The sequence below is a fragment of the Oncorhynchus nerka genome, linkage group LG25 (assembly GCF_034236695.1).
Source record: "Oncorhynchus nerka isolate Pitt River linkage group LG25, Oner_Uvic_2.0, whole genome shotgun sequence".
Lineage (NCBI taxonomy): Eukaryota > Metazoa > Chordata > Actinopteri > Salmoniformes > Salmonidae > Oncorhynchus > Oncorhynchus nerka.
This window is the reverse complement of record NC_088420.1, coordinates 28409222-28434922: the sequence shown is the minus strand read 5'-3', so window position 1 is coordinate 28434922 and position 25701 is coordinate 28409222. Positions and strand designations below refer to the sequence as shown.

Genomic DNA, 25701 nt, shown 5'->3' with positions numbered 1-25701 from the left:
TCCTATAATTCAACAACCTAAAACTTCTTACCTGGGAATATTGAAGACTCATGTTCAAAGGAAACACCAGCTTTCATATGTTCTCATGTTCTGAGCAAGGAACTTAAACATTAGCTTTCTCACCTGAAACCCCACCTCTTTAAGGAATACCTAGGATAGGATAAAGTAATCCTTCTCACCCCCCTTAAAAGATTTAGATGCACTATTGTAAAGTGGCTGTTCCACTGGATGTCATAAGGTGAACGCACCAATTTGTAAGTCGCTCTGGATAAGAGCGTCTGCTAAATGACTTAAATGTAAATGTTAGATGGCACATATTGCACTTTTACTTTCTTCTCCAACACTTTGTTTTTGCATTACTTAAAACCAAATTGAACATGTTTCATTATTTATTTGAGGCTAAATAGATTTTATTGATGTATTATATTAAGTTAAAATATGTGTTCATTCAGTATCATTGTAATTGTCATTATTACAAATAAATAAAATACTTTTAAAAATGTCTTTTTAAACCGGCCGGTATCGGCTTTTTTTGGTCCTCCAATAATCGGTATCGCCGTTGAAAAATCATAATCGGTCGACCTCTAATATGCATATTCACTTTAACCATATCTACATGTACATACTACCTCAATCAGCCTGACTAACCGGTGTCTGAATGTAGCCCCGCTACTGTATATAGCCTGTCTTTTTACTGTTGTTTTATTTCTTTACTTACCGATTGTTCAGCTAACACCCTTTTTGCACTATTGGGGAGAGCCTGTAAGTAAGCATTTAACTCTAAGTTCTACCTACACCTGTTGTATTCGGCGCACGTGACAAATAAACTTTGATTTGATTGCATACTTGGCAAGACATTTTAGGTCACATTCATATAACTGAAAACAAACTGTTGTCCCTGCAGTGGAGTAGAGTGCTGCATCACAGATGAAGGGAGATTTCCCTCAGAGCAGGAACAACAGCTGTGTTCATTTGACGCCACTAACATCAAGTCACGTCGTGACTGACGATACAAGTTCACCTGAGAGGAAAACCTACAACAGTCTTCAAGTCCTACTCTTCTTGCCAAGGGAAACTCCCAGCGGCACCTCAGGCGTCATCGTGCCAGTCAGCTGTGAACATTCATCTCTGAGTGACAGCATCTTTTGTTGAAAATAATTAGTCAGGTTGTGTCTGAGCTATGTGGTAACACTAAAAGCATCTAACACCCATTGAAATAATTTATTGACAGCCCTTAAGATGCACGCACATCAATCTTGTGCCCGTCTTACTTCCTACACTTTTGCCTGCTCCTGTGACATGGATAACTGGTGAGCAGTGCCAAAGTCAATATTCAAATCACCATTTCATACAACGGATGGGCTTTAACATCAAAAGTTAATAGAATGTGCAAATGTTTGTACTTCACTACTTTCCACACCATCCCTCCATGTTTCAATCACATGAACACTCTAAAAAGAGATAGAAAGTAAAGCATTCATACATTATTCAAAATGTATCCATGGTATGAAATGACGTTATGGTTCATGTTCCACTAAAGGAAAAGTGTTGAGGGAAAAGTGTTGAGGGAAAAGGGTTGAGGGAAAAGTGTTGAGGAAAAGTGTTAGTTTCATTAACTATGAATCATTGCTGAACAAAATGACTTACATAAACATGCAATCAAGTCAATAAATTAACATTTTACAGGGGAGCACAATGCATCTTTAGAGCTGCAGGACCCCCGGCCAACAGGTTTTACATGAGATTTTCCACAGGGAGAACCACGCCACCCACACAGCGTGAGCCTAGTGCATTCTACCCATGCAGGCAGAGAAACCACAGCCAGTGGCTCGCCCCCTCGCTGTCCTTTCCTACCCTTTTACTGTCCTTTCCCTGACCACAGCACCAGCCCTGGGTTCTTCCCCATGCAGGCCCAGACATGGCCGTCAGCTGAACCAGAGATAGAGGATAGTTCTTTCACCAACACACAGTCCTGCTGCTGGAATAGGCCCCTGCTGATGCAAATCTACCTGCCATACAAAGTGGCTTTGTGAGCTGAGGGATACTCGTCGTGCAATTTCAATAAAAAACCCACACACACACACAAATATGCCTGGTATTAGGCCTACCTGTGACATACTACCTGAAAATAAGGTTAACAATGTGATTTGCAAAATATTAAAATGTGAACCGGTTAAGTCTCAAGTTAGTGGAGCTGCAATAGAGTTCACTGCAATAATTTTAGAAAAGACAGATGGGAAAAAATTGTCTCTCCTTGATTTGTGGCAATATTTTGTACAATCATTACACCATGGTATTAGGGATGGGAACAGTTAATTGAATAATCAAACGGACGTTAGTATTGGATTACTTAAGTGAGTGTTCATTAAAAAATATATAATTGTAGGCCTATTTTAACAATGAAACAGCTGTCTAAATTAAATAAAATTATACTTGTGACATTGTTAGCTACAAGGATATATACCATGACACTTAATTCTTAATTGAATAAAACACAATGTAGCTTTTATAACGTTGAGCTACTGTTGCACATTTAGCCCTCCAGTCCTCCCTAATATCGGTACACTTCAAACAGTTTCCATAAAACCCGAAACAGATCAATGCAAAACACACACCAGAAAATGTGAAAATCAGAATTCTCTTTCACTTTTGCTGTTAGCCAAAACTAGCGTAGAAAAGCAGTCTGTCCTCTGTTTACCACTGCCATGTGCATTTGTGTCATTTTGATTGGTCAAGAGCATTTTATTTGTGTGTTGCATTTGGACTACCCGCATATACAAACAAATGTCATGATATCATTTGAATAGTAAAATAATTTCAAATGTCCATCCCTATTTGGTATATCACTGGATATCCTTGAGCTCTCAGGTTGGCTGTGTTATTAATATGTGACAGAGGAACCTGTGATAAGACGGATGGCCAGTAGAAGTGTGTACTTCTGTCCTACCTCCTGGGTGGGTTGTGCTGCTGCCTCTCCTTCCGCCGGCCCCCCTCCCGAGGCGGCATGGGTCGGCCCCCCTCCCGAGGCGGCATGGGTCGGCCCCCATCCCGAGGCGGCATGGGTCGGCCCCCCTCCCGAGGCGGCATGGGTCGGCCCCCCTCGTGGGGCTCGCGGTGGTTGATGGGCTTGCCCCCTTCCGGGGTGGGTTTGGGGAGTTTCCCAGGCTGGCCTGGCAATGGTGGGCTGGGAGCCTTCCTGGGGGGTGCCTTCTCCCTACGAGGAGGGGGAGGTGTACCAGGCTTCAGTGGGATGCTTGAAGATAAGAGTATATTGCTTTGTTGTTTGGCATGCAGCATTCACACGTCACAGTAATGAGGACAAAACCCATACTTTCTTCAAAAGACTGATTGACTATAGACTAACACCAGAAGCATGCTAGCTACACATCTAAGGTGAACCATATAGCATGTCAATTAAACGTAAACTACTCTATTATTATGTAAGACTCAGTACCTATAGACTCTTGAGCTATGAAAGGAAAAGTACAAACGATCTGTGTGAGTTGTGTATGAAGGTACACAGCACAACGGATGAAAATATAGCATGTCTATGGATGAATGGGTATGGCTGTACCCTTTGGGGCCTAGAGCTGGCGGGGCCTCAACTTTATTCTTGGCGTTCCTCTGTGCTGAAGGGGTCGGAGACGGAGACGATGAGAATGATCTGGACCTGCAGTGACCATAGGTTAAAGGTTAGCATGGACTCAGTGAATGAGTGCCCTATTCAATAGACAGTGTTGTGGGGGTGTGTTAGGTGGTGCTGTGCATTGACAGACAGGCAGGCAGAGTGTGTGTCGGACCTGGAGTGGCTGCCGCTGAAGGAGCTGCGCTGGGATGAGTGGCTGGAGTACGAGCTGAAGGACGAGGAGCCTGAGCGAGACCGAGAGCGGGATGAACCGGAGCCTGTGTAGGAGGAAGAGCGGGACGAAGACCTGCAGAACAGAACACACACTTAACCTCTCTCTTTAACACACAAACACGGAGTACTCAAGTAGATTGAAACACTGCAGAAAATAGGTGCTTTAGTAAGGTAGAGTACCAAAGTAGATGTATGGCTGAATTGAAAGCTACCTAGATGAGTTGGACAGCGATACAGAGGATCCAGAAGGCCGGTGTCGCCGGCGGCCGCGCGGTGGTGACCCAGACATGCCCGGAAGTCTCCTGGGGGATTTGGACCGGCGCCAGGGGTCCTTCCACTCATCTGGCCGCTTGGACATGGGCATCAGCTCCTTTTTGGAAGGCGGTTCCATCATCGGTCGACTGAGGGGTTGAGAAAGGAAATGGGGGCAAACATTTTTTTTTAAATCACACATATTGCAATAAAGCAGCACAAATGAATGAGACTGAAATCATGGACAGAAGGCCAATGATGAATGAGGACATTTTGATTCCATTCACTATTTTCATTCCTTCCTTAACAAGCTTTTCAGTGACAGGTGTTTTTTTTATTTTTAAAGCTGTGGTAGGACAACATCGTGCGTACATGGAACCAGTTCATGTTCTTGATAGAGTGTGGCACAACATACTGGCACAACATACTGGCACAACATACTGGCACAACATACTGGCACAACATACTGACACAACATACTGGCACAACATACTGGCACAACATACTGACACAACATACTGGCACAACATACTGGCACAACATACTGGCACAACATACTGGCACAACATACTGACACAACATACTGACACAACATACTGGCACAACATACTGGCACAACATACTGACACAACATACTGACACAACATACTGGCACAACATACTGACACAACATACTGACACAACATACTGGCACAACATACTGACACAACATACTGACACAACATACTGACACAACATACTGACACAACATACTGGCAACATACTGGCACAACATACTGACACAACATACTGGCACAACATACTGGCACAACATACTGGCACAACATACTGGCACAACATACTGGCACAACATACTGGCACAACATACTGACACAACATACTGACACAACATACTGGCACAACATACTGGCACAACATACTGACACAACATACTGACACAACATACTGACACAACATACTGACACAACATACTGACACAACATACTGGCACAACATACTGGCACAACATACTGGCACAACATACTGGCACAACATACTGGCACAACATACTGGCACAACATACTGACACAACATACTGACACAACATACTGACACAACATACTGACACAACATACTGACACAACATACTGGCACAACATACTGACACAACATACTGGCACAACATACTGGCACAACATACTGACACAACATACTGGCACACAACATACTGACACAACATACTGACACAACATACTGACACAACATACTGACACAACATACTGGCACAACATACTGACACAACATACTGGCACAACATACTGACAACATACTGGCACAACATACTGACAACATACTGACACAACATACTGACACAACATACTGACAACATACTGGCACAACATACTGGCACAACATACTGACAACATACTGGCACAACATACTGGCACAACATACTGACAACATACTGACACAACATACTGGCACAACATACTTGAGCGACAGCCCTCCAGTTATTCCCAGGTAAGAGAAACCAAGACACTGATTTACAACATGATGCATCTCAACATGAGCTGATGATGATCTAAAAAACACATTCAACTGTTCAAAAGACTGTTCCTTGCCATACCTATGTGTGTTACACGTCCTGCGCCCACTTCCTGACAGGTTGTCATTCTAAATAAGAATGTTCTTAATTGATTTACCAGTATAAAGAAAAATGTGAAAAAACAGTGCATCTGGAAAGTATTCAGAGCCCTCGACTTTTTCTACATTTTGTTACGTTACAACCTTATTCTAAAATGTATTAAATTGTTTTTTCCCCCTCATCAATCTACACACAATACCACATAACGACAAAGAAACAGATTTTTAGAAATAGTCACAAATTTATTACAAATAAAAATACATAAATATCAATTTACATAAGTATTCAGACCCTTTACTCAGTACTTGGTTGAAGCACCTTTGACAGCAATTACAGCCTGGAGTCTTCTTGGGTATGAGGCTACAAGCTTGGCACGCCTGTATTTGGAGATTTAGTTCCATTATTTTCTGCAGATCCTCTCGAGCCCAGTCAGGTTGGATGGGGAGCATTGCTGCACAGCCATTTTCAGGTCTCTCCACAAATGTTCAATCGGGTTTAAGTTCGGGCTCTGGCTGGGCCACTGAAGGACATTCAGAGACTTCCCCCGAAGCCCCACGTTGTCGTGTTGGAAGGTGAATCTTCGCCCCTAGTCTGAGGTCCTGAGTGCTCTGGAGCAGGTTTTCATCAAAGATCTCTCTGTACTTTGCTTCGTCCATCTTTGCCTCGATCCTGACTAGTCTCCCAGTACCTGCCTCTGAAAAACATAACCACAGCATGAGGCTGCCACCACCATGCTTCACCGTAGGGATGGTACCAGGATTCCTCCAGACGCTTGGCATTCAGGCCATAGAGTTCAATCTTGGATTCATCAGACCATAGAATCTTGTTACTCATGGTCAGAGTGCTTTAGGTGCCTTTTGGCAACCTCCAAGCAGGCTGTCATGTGTTTTTTACTGAGGACTGGCTTCAGTCTGCCCACGCTACCGTAAATCAAATCAAACATTATTTGTCACACGCGCCGAATACAACAAGTGTAGACCTTACCGTGAAATGCTTACTTACAAGCCCTTAACCAACAGTGCAGTTCAAGAAGAGTTAAGAACATATTTACAAAATAGAATAAAGTAAAGGTACCGGTACAGAGTCAGTGTGCGAGGGTACAGATTAGTTGAGGAAATTTGTACATGTAGGTAGGGGTGAAGTGACTATACATAGATAATAAACAGCGAATAGCAGCAGTGTACAAAAGGGAGGGTGGTCAATGTAAATAGTCCAGTGGCGATTTTATTAATTGTTCAGTAGTCTTATGGCTTGGGGGTAGAAGCTGTTGAGGAGCCCTTTGGTCCTAGACTTGGCACTCCGGTACCAATTATTGTGCGGTATCAGAGAAACTTGGGTGACTGGAGTCTCTGACAATTTTATGGGCTTTCCTCTGACACCGCCTATTATATTAGGTCCTGGATGGCAGGAAGCTTGGCCCCAGTGATGTACTGGGCCGTACACACAACCCTCTGTAGCGCCATATGGTCAGATGCCGAGCAGTTGCCATACCGGGTGGTGATGCAACCGGTCAGGATGCTCTCGATGGTGCAGCTGTAGAACCTTTTAAGGATCTGGGGACCCATGCCAAATATTTTCATTCTCCTGAGGGGGGAAAGGTTTTGTCGTGCCCTCTTCACGACTGTTTTGGTATGTTTGGACCATGCTAGTTCATTGGTGATGTGGACACCAAGGAACTTGAAACTGGACCCGCTCCACTACAGCCCCGTCGATGTTAATGGGGGCCTGTTCAGCCCACCTTTTCCTGTAGTCCACGATCAGCTGCTTTGTCTTGCTTACGTTGAGGGAGAGGTTGTTGTCCTGGCACCACACTGCCAGTTCTCTGACCTCCTCCCTATAGGCTGTCTCATTGTTCTCAGTGATGTGTTGTTAGCAAACTTGGTGTTGGAGTCGTGTTTGGCCACGCAGTCGTGGGTGAACAGGGAGTACAGGAGGGGATTAAGTACACACCCCTGAGGGGCCCCAGTGTTAAGGATCAGCGTGGCAGACGTGTTGTTGCCTACTCTTACCACCTGGGGCAGCCCTTAGGAAGTCCAGGATCCAGGTGCAGAGGGAGGTGTTTAGTCCCAGAGGCCTTAGCTTGGTGACAAACTTCGTAGGCACTATGGTGTTGAACGCTGAACTGTAGTCAATGAACAGCATTTTCACATTGGTGTTCCTTTGTCCAGGTGGGAAAGGGCAGTGTGGAGTGCGATTGAGATTGCATCATCTATGGATCTGTTGGGGCGGTATGCAAATTGGAGTGGGTCTAGGGTGTCCTGGAGGATGCTGTTGATGTGAGCCATAACCAGCCTTTCAAAGCACTTCATGGCTAACGACGTGAGTGCCACAGGCGGTAATCATTTAGACAGGTTACCTTCGCTTCCTTGGGCACAGGGACTGTTGAACTGCTTGAATCATGTAGGTATTACAGACTCTGTCAGGGAGAGGTTGAAAATGTCAGTGAAGACACTTGGTCCGCGCATGCTTGAGTACACATCCTGGTAATCCGTCTGGCCCAGTGGCTTTGTGAATAAAGACCTGTTTAAAGGTTTTGTTAGAACAGCTGGTGCATCTAGAACAGCTGGTGCTCTCGTGCATGCTTCAGTGTTGCTTGCCTCAAAGCGAGCATAAAGGGCATTTAGCTCATCTGTTAGGCTCGAGTCACTGGGCAGCTCGCGTCTGGGTAGCCCTTTGTAGTCCATAATAATTTTCAAGCCCTGCCACATCCGACGAGCGTCAGAGCCAGTGTAGTAGGATTCAATCTTAATCCTGTATTGACACTTTCTTATAAGAGTACGAATTAGTCTCCCGCTCCATGAAAGCAGCAGCTCTAGTCTTTAGCTCGATGCGGATGTTGCCTGTAATCCATGGCTTCTGATTGGGATATGTACGTACGGTCACTGTGGGAATGAAGTCATTGATGCACTTATTGATGAAGCCAATGACTGAAGGCCTGGTTGGTGTAGTGCTGCACAGATGGTGGTCCTTCAGGAAGGTTCTCCCATCTCCACAGAGGAACGCATGAGCTCTGTCAGAGTGACCATCAGGTTCTTGGTCACCTCCCTGACCAAGGCCCTTCTCCTCCGATTCCTCAGTTTGGCTGGGCGGCCAGCTCTGTTCTCTCTGCTTTTGCATGGCAAGCGTAACCGGTCCATCAATTCTGACACCAACAGGCTCCTGAACAGCTTCTATTCCCAAACCATAAGACTGCTAAATAGCGACACAGATTATTGGAGTGGATCCTTATATTTTATTTTGCACTGTCTCTCTACACACTCACAATGACACTGACTACACACACTCACAAAGAATCTTCTACTCTTTTTATCAAATGTCCTGATGCATACATCGTGATTAGCCCTATACATATCTACCTCTATCACTCCAGTATCCCTGCATAGTATAAATATGGTATTGAAACTGACCCTCTATAGCTTCTTACTTTCGTTTTTCTATTTCTCATGTTTTTGTTCTATCTTGATATTTTTAGTACTACATGGATTACGGCATTGCTGGGTTTATAGCTTGCAAGAAAGGCACTTCACTGGACTTGTGCACGTGGCATTAAAACTTGAAACTTCAAATGTTGATTTAATACATAGTGACAATAATGACACATGAGAATGGCAGCAAATGTTCAAATAGGATGAAAAAAGGGTCTCTCACGCTTATCTATTGAATATCGGTTATCGTGGAATTATTGGCCGATACCGATATAGCGGTAAAAAGGCCAATATCTGCCGAGAACATTGGTGAACCGATATATCTGCCGGGCTCTATTAAACACAGCTCTACCACAGTCTTCTCCACAAACCTGAGGGTTCATTCCAGATACAGTGCCTATAGAAAGTCTACACCCCCTTGAACTTTTTTCACATTCTGTTGCATTACAAAGTAGAAATTAAATATTATTTTTGTCATTGATATACAGTATCAGTCAAAAGTTTGGACTCACAAGGGTTTTTCTTAATTTTTTACTATTTTCTACATTGTAGAATAATAGTGAAGACAACAAAACTATGAAATAACACATGGAATCATGTCGTAAGCAAAATTGTTAATTCAAAATATATTTTATATTTGAGATTCTTCAAAGTAGCCACCCTTTGCCTTGATGACAGCTTTGCACACTCTTGGCATTCTCTCAACCAGCTTCATGAGGTAGTCACCTGGAATGCATTTCAATTAACAGGTGTGCCTTGTTAAAAGTTAATTTCCTTCTTAATGCGTTTGAGCCAATCAGTTGTGTTGTGACAAGGTAGGGGTGATATACAGAAGATTGCCCTATTTTGTAAAATACCAAGTCCATATTATGGCAAGAACAGCTCAAATATGCAAATAGAAATTACAATCCATCATTAGTTTAAACATGGTCAGTCAATCAGGAACATTTCAAGAACTTTGAACGTTTCCTTAATTGCAGTCGCAAAAACCAGACTGTGTGAATCAGGCCTTCATGGTCGAATTGCTGCATAGAAACTACTACTAAAAGGATGTGCCGTGACATGTGGAAGGAAATTTGCAACACAAACAAACATGGAAGAGGGGAAAGGTCGGTCGCATTGATGTGGTTTGGGAATAAGCATTGATGTGGTTTTTACCACCTACGGAATCATGTGAATAATAAGTCAAATATGCAAAGAATCCCAAAGATGGAAGGAGATAACAGCTGCCATTACAATTTACCTGCAAATTAGGCCTTTAAAGTTTTCAGTTAACTATTTTTGAGCACCGCTTTTTTTTTACACCTTTATTTCATCTTTATTTAACTAGGCAAGTCAGTAACACATTCTTATTTTCTGCCTCTTAACTGCCTCAGGGGCAGAAAGACAGATTCCAATCCTGCACTCAGTTAACACCAACGCACAAACAACCTGCCTCTCTCTCATTGCACTCCACAAGGAGCCAAGGTAAGTTACTAGCTAGCATTAAACTAATCTCATAAAAAACAATCAATCATAATCACTACTTAACTACACATGGTTGATGATATTACTAGATATTATCTAGTGTGTCCTGTGTTGCATATAATCTGACTGAGCATACAAGTATCTAAGTATCTGACTGAGCGGTGGTAGGCAGAAGCAGGCGCGTAAACATTCATTCAAACAGCACTTTTGTGCGTTTTGCCAGCAGCTCTTCGCTGTGCGTCAAGCATTGCGCTGTTTATGACTTCAAACCTATCAACTCCCGAGATGAGGCTGGTGTGACCGAAGTGAAATGGCTGGCTAATTAGCTCGCGCTAATAGCGTTTCAAACTTCACTCGCTCTGAGCCTTGGGCTGGTTGTTTCCCTTGCTCTGCATGGGTAACGTTGCTTCGATGTGGTGGCTGTTGTCGTTGGGTTGCTGGTTCGAGCCCAGGGAGGAGCGAGGAGAGAGACGGAAGCTATACTGTTACACTGGCAATACTAAAGTGCCTATAAGAACATCCAATAGTCAAAGGTTAATGAAATACAAATGGTATAGAGGGAAATAGTCCTATAATAACTACAATCTAAAACTTCTTACCTGGGAATATTGAAGACTCATGTTAAAAGGAACCACCAGCTTTCATATGTTCTCATGTTCTGAGCTTTCTTACATAGCACATATTGCACTTTTACGTTCTTCTCCAACATGTTGTTTTTGCATGATTTAAACCAAATTGAACATGTTTCATTAGCTACTTGAGGCTAAATATACTTTATTGATGTATTATATTAAGTTAAAATAAGTGTTAATTCAGTATTGTTGTAATTGTCATTATTACAAATACATTATTTAAAAAAATATATATAAATATATATATAATTATTTATTTCAAATTTTAAAATCGGCCGGTTAATCGGTATCTGCTTTTTTGGACCTCCAATAATCGGTATCGGTGTTGAAAAATCATAATCGGTCGCTTTCACCTTATGACATCCAGTGGATCGACCTCTACAACTTACATCTGCAAAGACATGACCCCAATTTACACAGTCGAGAAACTGAGATTTTGTGAGTTGGTGCTAACACTCGACCCAAGGGAACAAGTGCAAATTGAGACCAAAATAAATGGCACAGGCAGGAGCCCAGCCAACAGCGAGTTGCAAAAGATGACAGGCCTGGAAGCCCCCTGTGTGAGGCCCTCTGCGGATGTTGTAGAGCATGAACCTACAGGAAAATATGTTATTTCAGGACAGTATTTATATGGTTTGCAACTATAGTTTAAGTGTTTTCTATGTACCTTTTTAGATTTTATACAGTCATATTTTATATTTTGTTAAATGCTTAAATTGAAAATCCGCACATGTTCTATATAGAAGAAATAATAAAATATGAGTAAGTACCTGTTTATTTGTTGAGTATAATTCAAAATGTAACAAGAAATAGGCCTTTACATGTGGTCATTTTATATAAACTATTTATTCATTGAATTTACAGAAAATGTGCTATATCGTGATATGTATCGTTATCAGGATATGAAATGACCTATAATCGGGATATGAGATTTTGGCAATATCGCCCAGCCCTAGTTCCCACCATGAGAAAAAAGAAGGAACCGGCACAATGCTCTTGATAGCATCACTGCTCTTTAATAAGCTTTACGCATCAGCCTCACGGCTTCGTCAGACCTCGATACGTAAAGCTTATTAAAGAGCAGTGAAACTATCAAGAGCAGTGTCAGGTTTTTTTTATTCAACTGTTACCATGCACCTGCCAAAAAGATAGCTCAGATGTGCGAGTGCCTTTTTAAATGTTGGATTCCACCATGAAGCATGGAGGAGGAGGTGTGATGGTGCTTTGCTGGTGACACTGTCAGTGATTCATTTAGAATTCAAGGCACACTTAACCAGGACGGCTATCACAGCATTCTGCAGCGATACGCCGTCCCATCTGGTTTGCGGTTAGTGGGACTATTATTTGTTTTTGAACAGGACAATGACCCAACACACTTCCAGGCTGTGTAAGGGCTATTTGACCTGGCCTCCACAACCCCCCGACCTCAACCCAAATGAGATGGTTTGGGATGAGTTGGACCGCAGAGGGAAGGAAACGCAGTCAACAAGTGCTCAGTATATGTTGGAACTCCTTCACGACTGTTGGAAAAGCATTCCAGGTGAAGCTGGTTAAGGGAATGCTAAGAGTGTGCAAAGCTGTCATCAAGGCAAAGGGTGGCTACTTTGAAGAACCACTTTTTTGGTTACTACATGATTCCACATGTTACTTCATAGTTTTGATACCTTCACTATTATTCTACAATGTAGAAAATAGCACAAATATTGAAAAACCCTTGAATGAGTAGGTGTGTCCAAGCATTTGACTGGTACTGTACACACAAAAAAACTCCATAAAAGTCCATGTGAAAATAATTCTACACATTTTTACAAATCAACACAAATTCAATACCTAAAATAGTTGTTGCTTAAGTATTCACCACCTTTGTTTAGGTAAGCCTAAATTAGTTCAGAAGTAAGATGCAATAACAAACCGGAAATCTTTAAGTGAATCATTATGCTGTGGATGATATAATAAACCAGCTTTGTTAACTTAGTGCCTCAACTGAGACGGCACAGCAAGGTTACATCATGGGAATCTTTCCCAAACATCAGTGGTAATAAGCGAGGTGGGTGGGTGCACAGCTCAGCTAAACTTCCAAGCTGAGCCAACTGATGGAATAAAGGACTTAAGCAGGAAGTATTACACTTGGGTCAATGACACAAACACTGAGGGAAAACAAGCACGTCTATACTCTGTGGGCGTCTCAGTGCATGCAAGATGATATTAGTCACCGCTCAGTGAATACAGTAGTGTCGCTGTCACACACTGTTAACGACTTAAGCCGGGCGAACACTACATGATTTGGCCCTGATTTAGATGTCCCAGACAATGAGACTCTCAATGAGACACTGCACGGAAAGTGGCCACTCTCAATGAAACACTGCACGGAACGTGGCCACTCTCAATGAGACACTGCACGCCACTCAATGAGACACTGCACGGGCCACTCAAGTGGCCACTCTCAATGAGACACTGCCCGGAAAGTGGCCACTCTCAATGAGACACTGCACGGAAAGTGGCCACTCTCAATGAGACACTGCACGGAAAGTGGCCACTCTCAATGAGACACTGCCCGGAAAGTGGCCACTCTCAATGAGACACTGCCCGGAAAGTGGCCACTCTCAATGAGACACTGCACGGAAAGTGGCCACTCTCAATGAGACACTGCACGGAACGTGGCCACTCTCAATGAGACACTGCACGGAAAGTGGCCACTCTCAATGAGACACTGCACGGAAAGTGGCCACTCTCAATGAGACACTGCACGGAAAGTGGCCACTCTCAATGAGACACTGCCCGGAAAGTGGCCACTCTCAATGAGACACTGCACGGAAAGTGGACACTCTCAATGAGACACTGCACGGAAAGTGGCCACTCTCAATGAGACACTGCACGGAACATGGGACACTCAATAATACTAATAATATTAACAGATACTGCATGTCTGACATGGACGGGATGGGCTAGTTGCATCATGTTTCGTATGCAAAACTCCTCCCTCGCCACCCTTTCCAAACAAACCCAGAAACTAGGCACTCCTGTCATTGAGAAAGAAAACAGTGAAAAAATACATTACTTCCTGAGTGAATGAGTCAATCAATGCTCTGTCCACAGGCTATGCTACAAACTGGCAAAGGAGACCACAATGAAACTCAACCAGGGTTATGACTTAACAGGCCAAAGTCTCAAAACTTGTATACAGGAAAACAAATGCTAAACTCCTTTTAACCAACAGGTTGCCCTGCCTAAGAATTTACATCACGAATATGACAGCAAAACACAAACGCGAGTTGAGCCAGTCTAAGACAACTATGATGTCAATTGGTGGTCACAAACGTGAGCAAATTATAAACAATAGATTAAATGAATCTCAGAAAGGAAAAATGTGTCAAAGTTCTAGATAGTGGGTGGAAAGATTCAAACAATGCCGTTTGGAATGAAGATCAGGGAACCATCATCTTGCTTGTGACTAGGGCTGTCCCTGACAAAAAAATCTTGGTTGACAGAGTCGTCGGTTCTTTCAACCAATTGATTGGTCAACATTTTAAAACATGCCTAACCAGAAGAAGAAAAAAACCTGTTCCCAACCAGACCCTCCTCCCCTGCCCGGTGCTGCTGGCCTTTACAGATTCTGCCATTATGCTCCTGAAGTTGCCAGCAATAGGCTACACCAGCGGTCGGCAACCTTTTCCATTTGGAGTGCCAAGTTATCGTACCATTTCTATGCGTGCCAGTTATGATTTTCATACACACATTTTTGTGGAACAGTTTAATTTAATTTATAATAAAGTCTTCATATCTCAAAACCAACGTCGTGGTTAAAAACAAATAAAAATGAAAATTAGACTAATCTTAAAGTAACTTCTATTGCCAATATGTAAAAATAGCCTACATAAAGCCATCAAATAAAAACATTGCAGCCCGCAGGTAGAAAATATCCTGATAAAAACAAATATCCTATAAATCCCATTGGCAATGTATGGCCAGTCTGCAATTAACTTGAAACACTATCAATTACTAACTTGGATCAGGCCTGAAGGCACTTGAAAACTTGCAACATTGTCTAAAATATTGTGGGCCCTCAGAGTTACTGGAGTCAGTGAGCTCCAGACAGACAGACACAGCTGTAAGCCATTTGCGCAAGGGATAAGTAGTAATCAGGTTGACCTTTTTTTCAAATAGGCTACATTGAGGAACTATTGTCATTCTCAATGGATGTAAAAACAGACTTCGTTTACTTGCATTTTGAGGTGAAGAAAAATAATTTGAGAAACTCCACAGTGATGTTGAGTTAAGACAATCATAAATCGTGTCAGATACCCAAATGTGCACATTAATAAGCCTACATTTGCACGCCAGCCAGGTAACCTAGGCCCAGTTAATGCATAATCAGGTGCGCGTCCTAACTCAGGATTGACAGGAGCGCTCCAAACAATAGACAATAAATTGACAAGTCGTAATTAAATTAAATAAACCAAAACGTTTTCCTCACAAGTGTGCCTAGGTTGTGTGCTCAGCAAACAACGTGTCTACTCCTACAATGACAAAGGTAAGACTGTAATAATAATTGTAATAATAATAATATATTCAACTGCATTAACAGAAATTACCGTAACCAAACAAACATTGTAGATTACAAATGATGGTAATGGTAAATGTACTACTGGTGATACTGGTGTGCCACCCCCACGGCCTCTGCAATGGATTAATCCACTCAGACAGGTGTGAATAAAACAGGTGTCTCATGTGCCATTTATTTTATTTTATATATATGCCACTCCGACTAAAAACAAATCTCAGTCGACCGACAGCCAATCGACCAAGCAATCAACAGTAGACTAAATAGGGTCAGCCCTACCTGTGACATTATAATTTGGAGGATTCCCATCAGGTAGAAACAGAAACCAAATTACATTCCAGCGTCTTGCAGTCATACATGAATACATTTTCTAGCCATGTGCCTCACAAATTATATGGAAGTAGTGTGGAGTATGACCAATAGCTGCCTTCCAGCTCCCTGTTATCTTTAGGTGCTGACAGCTCTGTTAACTTAGCTCCCCAACAGACGGGACAGCAAGGTTACATCATGGGAAACTTTCCCAAACATCAGTGGCCATAGGTGAAGGTGGGCGGGGGTGCACAGCTCAGCTAAACTTCCAAGCTGAGCCAACTGACGGAAGGATATACTTGAGAAAGTATTGCACTTGAGACTATTACACAAACAAGTATAATATGTGGACATCTCAGTGCATACAACCTGATATTAGTCACTGCTCAGTGTACAAAACTTAAGCCGGGCGTACACTACACGATCTGGCCCTAATTTAGCTGTCCAAGACAAGTTAAGATCGGAGGAAAACAATTTTCCAAACCAGTACATCTACGGAGCTACATTGAGACATCGCAGCCTTTAACCTCAGCTCAATCAGTGAAAGGACTGGTGTCTTATTGACACTGTATAGGCTACTGTATGTCTAATATTACGCTACGCTACAGGACTGTTTTGCTGGCACAGACTGGAATATGTTCCGGGATTCATCCACTGGCACTGAAGAATACACCACCTCAGTGACCAGCTTCATCAATAAGTGCATCGACGACGTAGTCCCCACGGTGACCGTACGTACATATCCCAACCAGAAGCCATGGATTACAGGCAGCATCCGCATAGAGCTAAAGGCTAGAGCTGCCGCTTTCAAGGAGCGGGAGACTAATCCGTACGCTTTTAAGAAATCCCGCTATGAACAGACAAACCACCAAACAAGCAGTGTCAATACAGGATTAAGATAGAAACCTACTACACTGGATCTGACGCTCGTCGGATGTGGCAGGGCTTGAAAGCTGTCTCTGTGTTCTTCTGCCCATCTTAATCTTTTCTTTTTTATTGGCAAGTCTGAGATTTGCAAAGAGAAAGCCATCTCTGCCTAGAAGGCCAGCATCCCGGAGTCACCTCTTCACTGTTGACCTTGAGACTGGTGTTTTGCGGGTACTATTTCATGAAGCTGCCAGGTGACTTGTGAGGCGTCTGTTTCTCAAACTACACACTAATGTACTTGTCCTCTTGCTCAGTTGTGCACCGGGGCCTCCCACTCCTCTTTCTATTCTGGTTAGAGACAGTTTGCGCTGTTCTGTGAAGGAGTAGTACACAGCGTTGTAGGAGATCTTCAGTTTCTTGGCAATTTATCACATGGAATAGCCTTCATTTCTCAAAACAAGAAAAGACTGAGTTCCAGAAAAAAAGTTTTGTTTCTGGCCATTTTGAACCTGTAATCGAACCCACAAATGCTGATGCTCCAGATACTCAACTAGTCTAAAGGCCAGTTTTGTTGTTTCTTTAATCAGAACAACAGTTTTCAGCTGTGCTAACATAATTGCAAAAGGTTTTTCTAATGATCAATTAGCCTTTTAAAATGATTAACTTGGATTAGGTTACTCAACGTGCCATTGGAACACATGGTTGCTGATAATGGGCCTCTGTACGCCTATGTAGATATTCCATTAAAAATGAGCCGCCGTTTCCAACTACAATAGTCATTTACAACATTAACAATGTCTACACTGTATTTCTGATTAATTTGATATTTTTAAATGGACATTTTTTGGGGGCTTTTCTTTCAAAAACAAGGACATTTCTAAGTGACCCCAAACTTTTGAACGGTAGTGTATATTTTTTTTGCTGTGGTGGCAACGTTCGGGGGGATACTGGGTGTGGCCAATGGTGCCGCTTCTGACCAAACATTTTAGAGGACCTCTTAACCGCGGAGAAAAAATGTTGCTATTTTAAAGCTAATTTCCTGCAATTCTACACATTTCGCCATGTCTTAAGCTATCTGATTGACTCAAACATAACTAAAATCAATGGGGGCCCCATGCCCTGACACTTTTTGTATTTTATTTTCCCTGACCGTCTAATTTTTCTTATTTAAAAATATATTGCTCCATTACATTTTCTACATACTTTATATCTGGTTTTAGTTGTTTAAGTTTACACTGAAAACATCTTACCATCCCAAAATTAAGTTTTGTTATTTAATTTTTGTATCATAATTTTGAGGAGTTTGGGAGTGGCGGCTGCTGCTGCTAAATTAATATAGGGCAAACACTAGTAAATGTGCAATCTGTTAATCGTCACTGCTCAGTGAAAACTGATCATGTAACAGCGTCACTACTATACACAACTTAGGGAGTGGAGGGTAGCGCTGGGATGATAAACCGAAAATTATCGACACCAACCATACCGATCTCTTATCGCAAGCATTTTGATGATATCGTCCTATACTAGAAAAATTTAATACGTTTGCTATTATGTGTGAATTGTGTGAATTAATTAATACAACAATCTAACTAGTAGCAGTAGTTTAAAGGATCATTTGGAACTTAACGTTCCATTTATCATTATTGCATCAATTCAGGAAATTTATCGCAATATTAATCTTTCCCCCATATCCCCCAGCTCTATCGAAGGGGGAGTCAAAAGTGCAAAGTCTACATCAGCCAAAGTCTACATCAGCCAAAGTCTACATCAGCCAAAGTCTACATCAGCCAAAGTCTACATCAGCCAATGTCTAAATCAGGGCTGCCCAACCCTCTTCCTGGAGATCTACCTTCCTGTGGGTTCAGTCCAACCCTAAATTAACACCTACTAAATTAACACACCTACTTATTAGCTGCTTCAACATGACCTTAACTAGCTGAATCAGATACGCTAAATTAGGGTTGGACTGAAAACCTACAGGACAGTAGATCTCCAGGAAGAGGGTTGGGCAGCCCTGGTCTAAATCATGTCAAAATATTTTGCAACAGGTTTGTGTTAATATCCCAGTCAGATACAAAACGATCTACATTGGATGTCAAAAGATGAGTGCTCTATGACCAGACCCTGGTCAACAGAACTGTAAATGTTCCCTGAGCTTTGCTGCGGCAGGGCAGATGTTTATGGCCAGCCACAACAGGTGTCGTGTTTACAGCCATGAGAGTCTGAGAGAAAACCCCAAACTTCCATAAGAGGTGTGTACTATATCTAACCTTAGTCAAGTGAGAGTCTCTCACTGAGGTGTGTTAACTGCTTTGTCCAGAGAACATGATAGTAGAGAATATGCTACTCACTTGGGGAGCATGTTGGTGTCAGTGGGGGACCTGGGGGAACCTTTAGGGTGCTTGTCCTCCCCCTCCTTCTCCTGAGGTTCCCGTGGTGGCCGCTCCCTGACAGGCCTCTCCTTCTCATCACGCTTCATGCGATCCCTCTCCCACTCCTCCTTTCGGCGCATCCTCTCCTTCTCTCGCTCCCTCTCTCTTTCCCTCTCGCGTTCTCTCTGCCGGCGTTCTCGCTCGCGGTGGTCCCGCTCTCGCTCGCGGTGGCGCTCCCGCGGATCCCGCTCTCGTTCACGCTCCTGACATTCACACAGGTGGATTTGTGAACACTCGGTCATGGTCCTTTAATGGTTCCTTCAAGATCATCTTTAATCAATAGGCCTATGCGTAATAAAGTTCATATCTCTTTGTATTAATAAAGTTAATATCTCTGCGTATTAGTGTTTGTAAGGTGTGTAGTCCTTAAGGGGTGGACATCTCTTTGAGTGTACTCACACTGTAGTGGTAGGGCAGAGGGGTCTCTGTGTACTGCACTCTGAAGTTCTCATACTGTCCCCCTCTCCAAAAGGCCTCCATCTCGTAGTCATAGTAGGGATCAGCATAAGGGTCGTTACTGAAAAGAGATCCCAAACATGCGAGGGGAAATCAAAGTATATAGATGAATAGGAAATAAGATCTTTGTTTCATATGGTTGTGCAGCTACATGCTCTATGAGTCTCTGTATCATATATTTGTATCAAAGACAATTAATTCAGGGCCATGTGCGGTTGATGGCAGGGCCATGTGCGGCTAATGGCAGGAGTTGTTTGGGAAGAGAAAGTAAAGATAAGAGCTGCGTGAAAAGAGGATGCTGCTATTTCCCCTCCACTGTACTTACGGATAGACTGGGTCTCTGAACTCCACGTCACTAAGGGGAAAGGCAATAAATGTATTAAATATGAGACGTAATCTAAAAACATCCACAGGCAAGATATGTTGCACTCACTTTAGGTCTCTCTTTTGACTAGAGCTGTTGAGCTTACCCTGGGTCTCTGATTTCTCTGGTGATGCGGTAGCTGCGTTCCCTGAAGAAGTCGTTCTCTTTGTCAAAGTCTCTCTCATCCTCTCCAATGGTCACGTTAAAGCGTTTCTCCTCAAAGTCTGGCTCCTGCTCTTTGCGTATGGTGGCTTTCTTCAACACCTAGAGGAATAGGGCAACATGTACATGGAAAGTCCACTAATGAATCATAGTCTACTGACTGAAACCACCATAAGGTGGTTACACACACACATTGATTAATATAAAGAGGCTTCTCGAGCCAAATGTAGCATGGGAACCTCTCAGAAAACATGTTAATCAAAAAAGTATCAAACACGAAATCAGTTGGTGCTGAAACATAACATATACAGAAGAGGAGTACATTTAGCTTGTGAGAGCTGAGAGGGTGTTGTACCTCTTTGGCGTGTCTCAGACCCCTCTCCCAGGCACTCTCCACAGGAGGCTCCACTGGAGGAGGGGGTGGAGGGAGTTCCTCAACAGCAGGTCCACCCTGAGACAGAGGTAAAAGACAGTAACAGACATAAATACAACACATTTACTCACGTAGCCTACATACATACACACAGTCTTCAAATCATACAGCGGCAGTGAGAGGTCAGGGGTGGTGCATACCCAGGGGTTATTGCCTGGCATGAGAGGGTGGGGTGCTCCAGGTGGTGCCCCGTTGGGAGAGAAGGGGTCTGGCTTGGAGATGAGAGAGTAGTTGCCCTTGTCATTGACCCCTGGATGGATGAACCTACAATTCATACCCCAGGTGCAGTTACCTGGGAAAGAAAAACAGAACATTTGGTATCATTTTGTGATAACAGATAAATGGGAATTGGAAAAAGCATATGTTCACTGAATACAAATACTTTGGAGAAAATTGTGGTTGGATGTAAATTGACATCAATCATCGGTGTATGTGGTTTAGCTCCTAATGCTATTCCATTACCACATTATCTTGATGTAAGATATGAAGTACAATGCTTCCCCCTGCTGTCTGAAACCAGTGTTTTTAATATCACTGCCTCACTGAACAAGTTTCAACAACAAGAGACATGCTTCACAGGCTAGAGAAGCAGCACATCAGTGAAGCAACAAAATGCAAGGTTTGTGTTAATGATAAAGTAGCTTACACTATCTTCATCATGATACGTCTTCGGTGTAGAATCGAATCCTCTAGTTGCACACGCAATGTTTGCACAGCGTAGCTTCGTCATAATTAAGACGGGTGCTGTACACGTGTGTGGTGCACAGGAGAGTATGTTGAGGTACCTTTCAAAAAGAAGCGGCAGATGGGCCTGGGTCTGATCTTCCTGTCCATGGGGTCCTTCACCTCTCCCTCCTCTAGGTCATCATCCTGCACAAAGGAAACAGAACCCAGGCTAAGTATCAATCTACTTACCCATGTGTGTAACTGCTGTAACATTATTGTGACATTGGAACAGGGTATAAATTGTATTGCATGGCAAGTTTATTGTATTGTTACATTGGTTCTGACTTTGCAGTCCTGTACTTGATCTGATCTACCGTTTTGATTCCCTCCCTCATGTTAGAATGTGAGAAACCCTGTATACGCAAAAAAAAATCACTCTCAATGAAAATTACAACAATACAGATTGAAGACCGAGACAGCATATACAGTGCCTTCAGAAAGTATTCACACCCCTTGACTTTTTCCACATTTTGATGCGTTAGAAAATTTAACATTTATTAAATTGAGATTTTGTGTCACTGGACTACAAACAATACCTCATAACGTCAAAGTAGAATTATGTTTTTAGAAATATTTAAAAATGAATTACATATTAAAAGCAGAAACGTCTTGAGTCAATAAGTATGGCAAGCCTAAATAAGTTCAGGATTAAAAATATGCTTAACAAGTCACATAAGTTGCATGGGCTTAGTATGTGTGCAATAATATTGTTTACAATTGTTTTTGAATGACTACCTCATCTCTGTACCTCACACACACACTTATCGGTAAGGTCCCTCAATTGAGCAACCACAAAGACCAGGGAGGTTTTCCAATACCTCGCAAAGAAGGGCACCTATTGGTACATTGGTATAAATAAAAAAGACTACATTGACTATCCCTTTGAGGATGGTGAAGTTATTAATTATACTTTGGATGGTGTACCAATACACCCAGAGATACAGGTGTCCTTCCTAACTCAGTTGCCGGAGAGGAAGGAAACCGCTCAGGGATTTCACCATGAGGCCAAAGGTGACTTTAAAGCAATCACAGAGTTTAATGGCTGTGATAGGAGAAAACTGAGGATGGACCAACAACATTGTAGTTACTCCACAATACTAACCTAAAAAGACAGAGTGAAAAGAAGGAAGCCTGTACAGTCTACAAATATTTCAAAACATGCATCCTGTTTGCAACAAGGCACTAAGAAAAACAGAAAAAAATGTGGCAAAGGGTATGTTATGTCCTGAATACAAAGCACTATGTTTGGGGCAAATCCTACCCAACACATCACTACGTACCACTCCATTTTCCAGCATGGTGGTGGCTGCATCATGTTATGGGTATGGCTTGTCATCGGCAAGGATTAGTACGTTTTTTAGGATAAAAATAAACGGTATAGAGCGAAGCACAGGCAAAATCGTAGCGGAAAACCTGGATCAGTCTGCTTTCCATCAGACACTGGGAGATTAATTCACCATTCAGCTGGACAATAACCTAAAACACAAGGCCAATTATACACTGGAGTTGCTTACCAGGAAGACATCGAGTGGCCTAGTTACAGTTTTGACTTAAATCTGCTTGAAAATCTATGGCAAGACTTGGAAATAGTTGTCTAGCAATGATCACCAACAAATTTGACAGAGCTTGAAAAATTTTCTAAAATAATCATGTGCAAATATTGTACAATCCAGGTGTGCAAAGCTCTTAGAGACTTATCCAGAAATAGTCACAGCTGTAATCACTGTCAAAGGTGCTTCTACAAAGTATTGACTCAGGGGTGTCAATTGTTATGTAAATGAGATATTTAATTATTATTTAATTTTCTATACATTTGCAAAAATGTCTAAAAACATGTTTTCATTTTGTCATCCTGGGGTATTGTGTGTAGATGGGTGAGAAAAATTATGAATCGAATTCATTTTGAATTCAGGCTGCAACACAATGTGGAATAAGTCAAGGGGTAAGAATACTTTCTGAAGGCACAGTAAACCCCATTTACATTACTTACATCTATCTCTCCCTCATCAATCTCGCCATCATCCTCATCCTTCTTTTTGTCACGAAAGGAATCTCTCCTTCCTCTCTCCTGAGCCCTGTACTCTTCAAGCTTCTTAGGTGGACCGTCTTTCGGGGATGGAGGAAGGATTGGTATTTTCTCTTTCTTTTTGATGCCCTTGTCCTCTTTCTCTTCCTCCCCATCTGCAGGTCCTTTCTCCACCTCCTCATCCTCATCAGGCGCTAGAACATTGGACTCCTCAGGAACCTCCTCGTCATAGTCCAGCTCATGTTCATCAAGCTCTCTGGACACAGACGACTCCATCTCATTCACCACCACCACTCTCCTCCTCCGCCCCTCTTCCTCCTCATCTACTTCATCTACCTCTGCTGCCAGCTTGGCTGATGGTTCCCCTCCTTCACCCCGCTCTTCTTCCTTCTCATATCTGGACATCTCCTGCTCAGCCAAGGGGGATGACCTCTCCTGCTCTGGCTCAGAATCAGGGGACTTAGGAGTTTGGCTGCCCTGGTCCTCCTCTTCATCCTCATCAGCTGATTGGCTCACCTGTCCCATCATCACCATCCCCACTGACTCCTCCTGCTCCTGTTCTAAACCAGTATGGCTATCCCTTCTACCGTCTCCACCCGCTTCATCATCCTCTGGGTCAGAGATACGCTCCTGAACTATCCCCTCATCTCCGTCATCATCCAGCTCAGAGTCCCCACCTCCACCACCCTCTTCATCTAACTCGTCATTTTCTTCATCATTCAGCAGCTCGCTGTCGGAGAGCAGCCTGTCCTCCTCCTCGGGGGATGCCAGGAACTCGCTGTCAGAAATGCCCTTCTCCTCTTCCTCTGGGGACTGGGGTGACTGGTTGGGGCTTTCAGGGGACTGGGTGGGGCTCTCAGGGGTGTCCATTGGACAATGATCCACTAAAATAGAGTAACATATTTGATTATATAAGTGTCTTATTAAAATGAGAATACATTTCTTTAATACACAAAAAAACATCTATGGGCAATATACACATTTTGGTACATACCATAAACACACCATCTACTTTTTGGAGTAAGTAGTTAACAATAATTTTGTAGGAGGATTTACTAACCAGCTAGTAACTAAATATCATTATGGGAGTCATTTGACTACTGCCAGCTATCTATTTCTCGATACAATATGTCCAAGTGTGCTAGCCATCCGATCAACATTATAGCTACTACATACATTTCGTAATCAGATACATGCATGTAGAGAGAAGGCATCCGCCTCATCTCAAAAAGAGTCAACCTCACGCAGGTCAATAACATTCGGTCAGAAACACATTAGCTAGCTGGCTAGCGAATGATAGTGGCTATCTGTTTCAGCCGGTAGGTTATCATCGCTTCCTTTTGATAATATTTCAGATTAAAACTCGGGTACTCGGTGTTTACAGTAGAACAGTGTCATGGGTAGCTAGCTATCTAGTAGATAAGCAAATCAAGAGGCAACTTGGGCGCTGTAGGACGAGACGTATCGTTAGCTTGCTAGTTAGCGCTTAGCTACAATACTAGCTAACTACCCGTTGAAGCAGGCCCGAAAACTGCCAGGGCTCTAGCAGACAAGAGACCAACGTCAACGTCTGATTTGTCTTTAAAAGAAGCCACAATGCGCTTAAACAAAGGTGCAATCAACCAATACAACTGAAAAGCAACTTTACACACGCGAAACACCGCTTTCTGGTCTGCTATCGAAGCATGCGTGTCTTGTCTGTTCAATTAACAATGCAGCCCTCCCTCTAAAAACACCAGTAGCTACACTTTAAATATTTTCAGTCACCTTTCCAACCTGAACCTCTTTGAAGACAGGTTTGCGGCGTTAAGAACAACCCAGTCTCTTTCTTTATGTCTGACGCTCTACAATAAATAATTGTATGGTTATTTATCTACTATGCATGAGAAAACAAAAAAACCTACACGATACATTAAGAGCGGCCATTACCGTGACGTCATCAAAATACGACACTGTCAGTTTAGTGATTTGGCTTTGGCGCCACCGTGCGCTCAATATGAAGCATGACTTCAATAACTTAACAAAATACAACTCTGTCACTGTTTATGGTGTCATTGTATATATATATATTTATTTTTTTAAACCTATTTTCTATATCTTATTTTA

At 42.6% G+C, this 25701-nt stretch overlaps 1 protein-coding gene across 6 annotated transcripts in view; it reads right to left on the bottom strand.

Moving 5' to 3' along the window:
- Positions 1–25538, bottom strand: part of LOC115109342 (zinc finger CCCH domain-containing protein 18-like) — a 31538-nt gene extending 6000 nt beyond the window's left edge. For 4 of the 6 annotated variants that reach the window (XM_029634142.2, XM_029634144.2, XM_065009723.1 and 1 more), the window contains exons 1-13: positions 25363–25538; positions 23560–24479; positions 21629–21713; positions 20984–21135; positions 20766–20861; positions 20355–20512; positions 20210–20239; positions 19828–19945; positions 19348–19631; positions 4072–4260; positions 3801–3932; positions 3575–3670; positions 2948–3253 (exon numbers count right to left, since the gene is read on the bottom strand). In XM_029634142.2, the coding sequence (XP_029490002.2) occupies positions 2948–3253; positions 3575–3670; positions 3801–3932; positions 4072–4260; positions 19348–19631; positions 19828–19945; positions 20210–20239; positions 20355–20512; positions 20766–20861; positions 20984–21135; positions 21629–21713; positions 23560–24465 (2552 nt within the window). In that variant the 5' untranslated portion in view covers positions 24466–24479; positions 25363–25538. Of the gene's footprint in view, positions 1–2947; positions 3254–3574; positions 3671–3800; positions 3933–4071; positions 4261–19347; positions 19632–19827; positions 19946–20209; positions 20240–20354; positions 20513–20765; positions 20862–20983; positions 21136–21628; positions 21714–23559; positions 24480–24589; positions 25284–25362 lie in introns of those variants that run through there. The other 2 variants (XM_029634145.2, XM_029634143.2) reach the window with 2 other exon arrangements.
- Between the last annotated feature and the right edge of the window lie 163 nt (positions 25539–25701).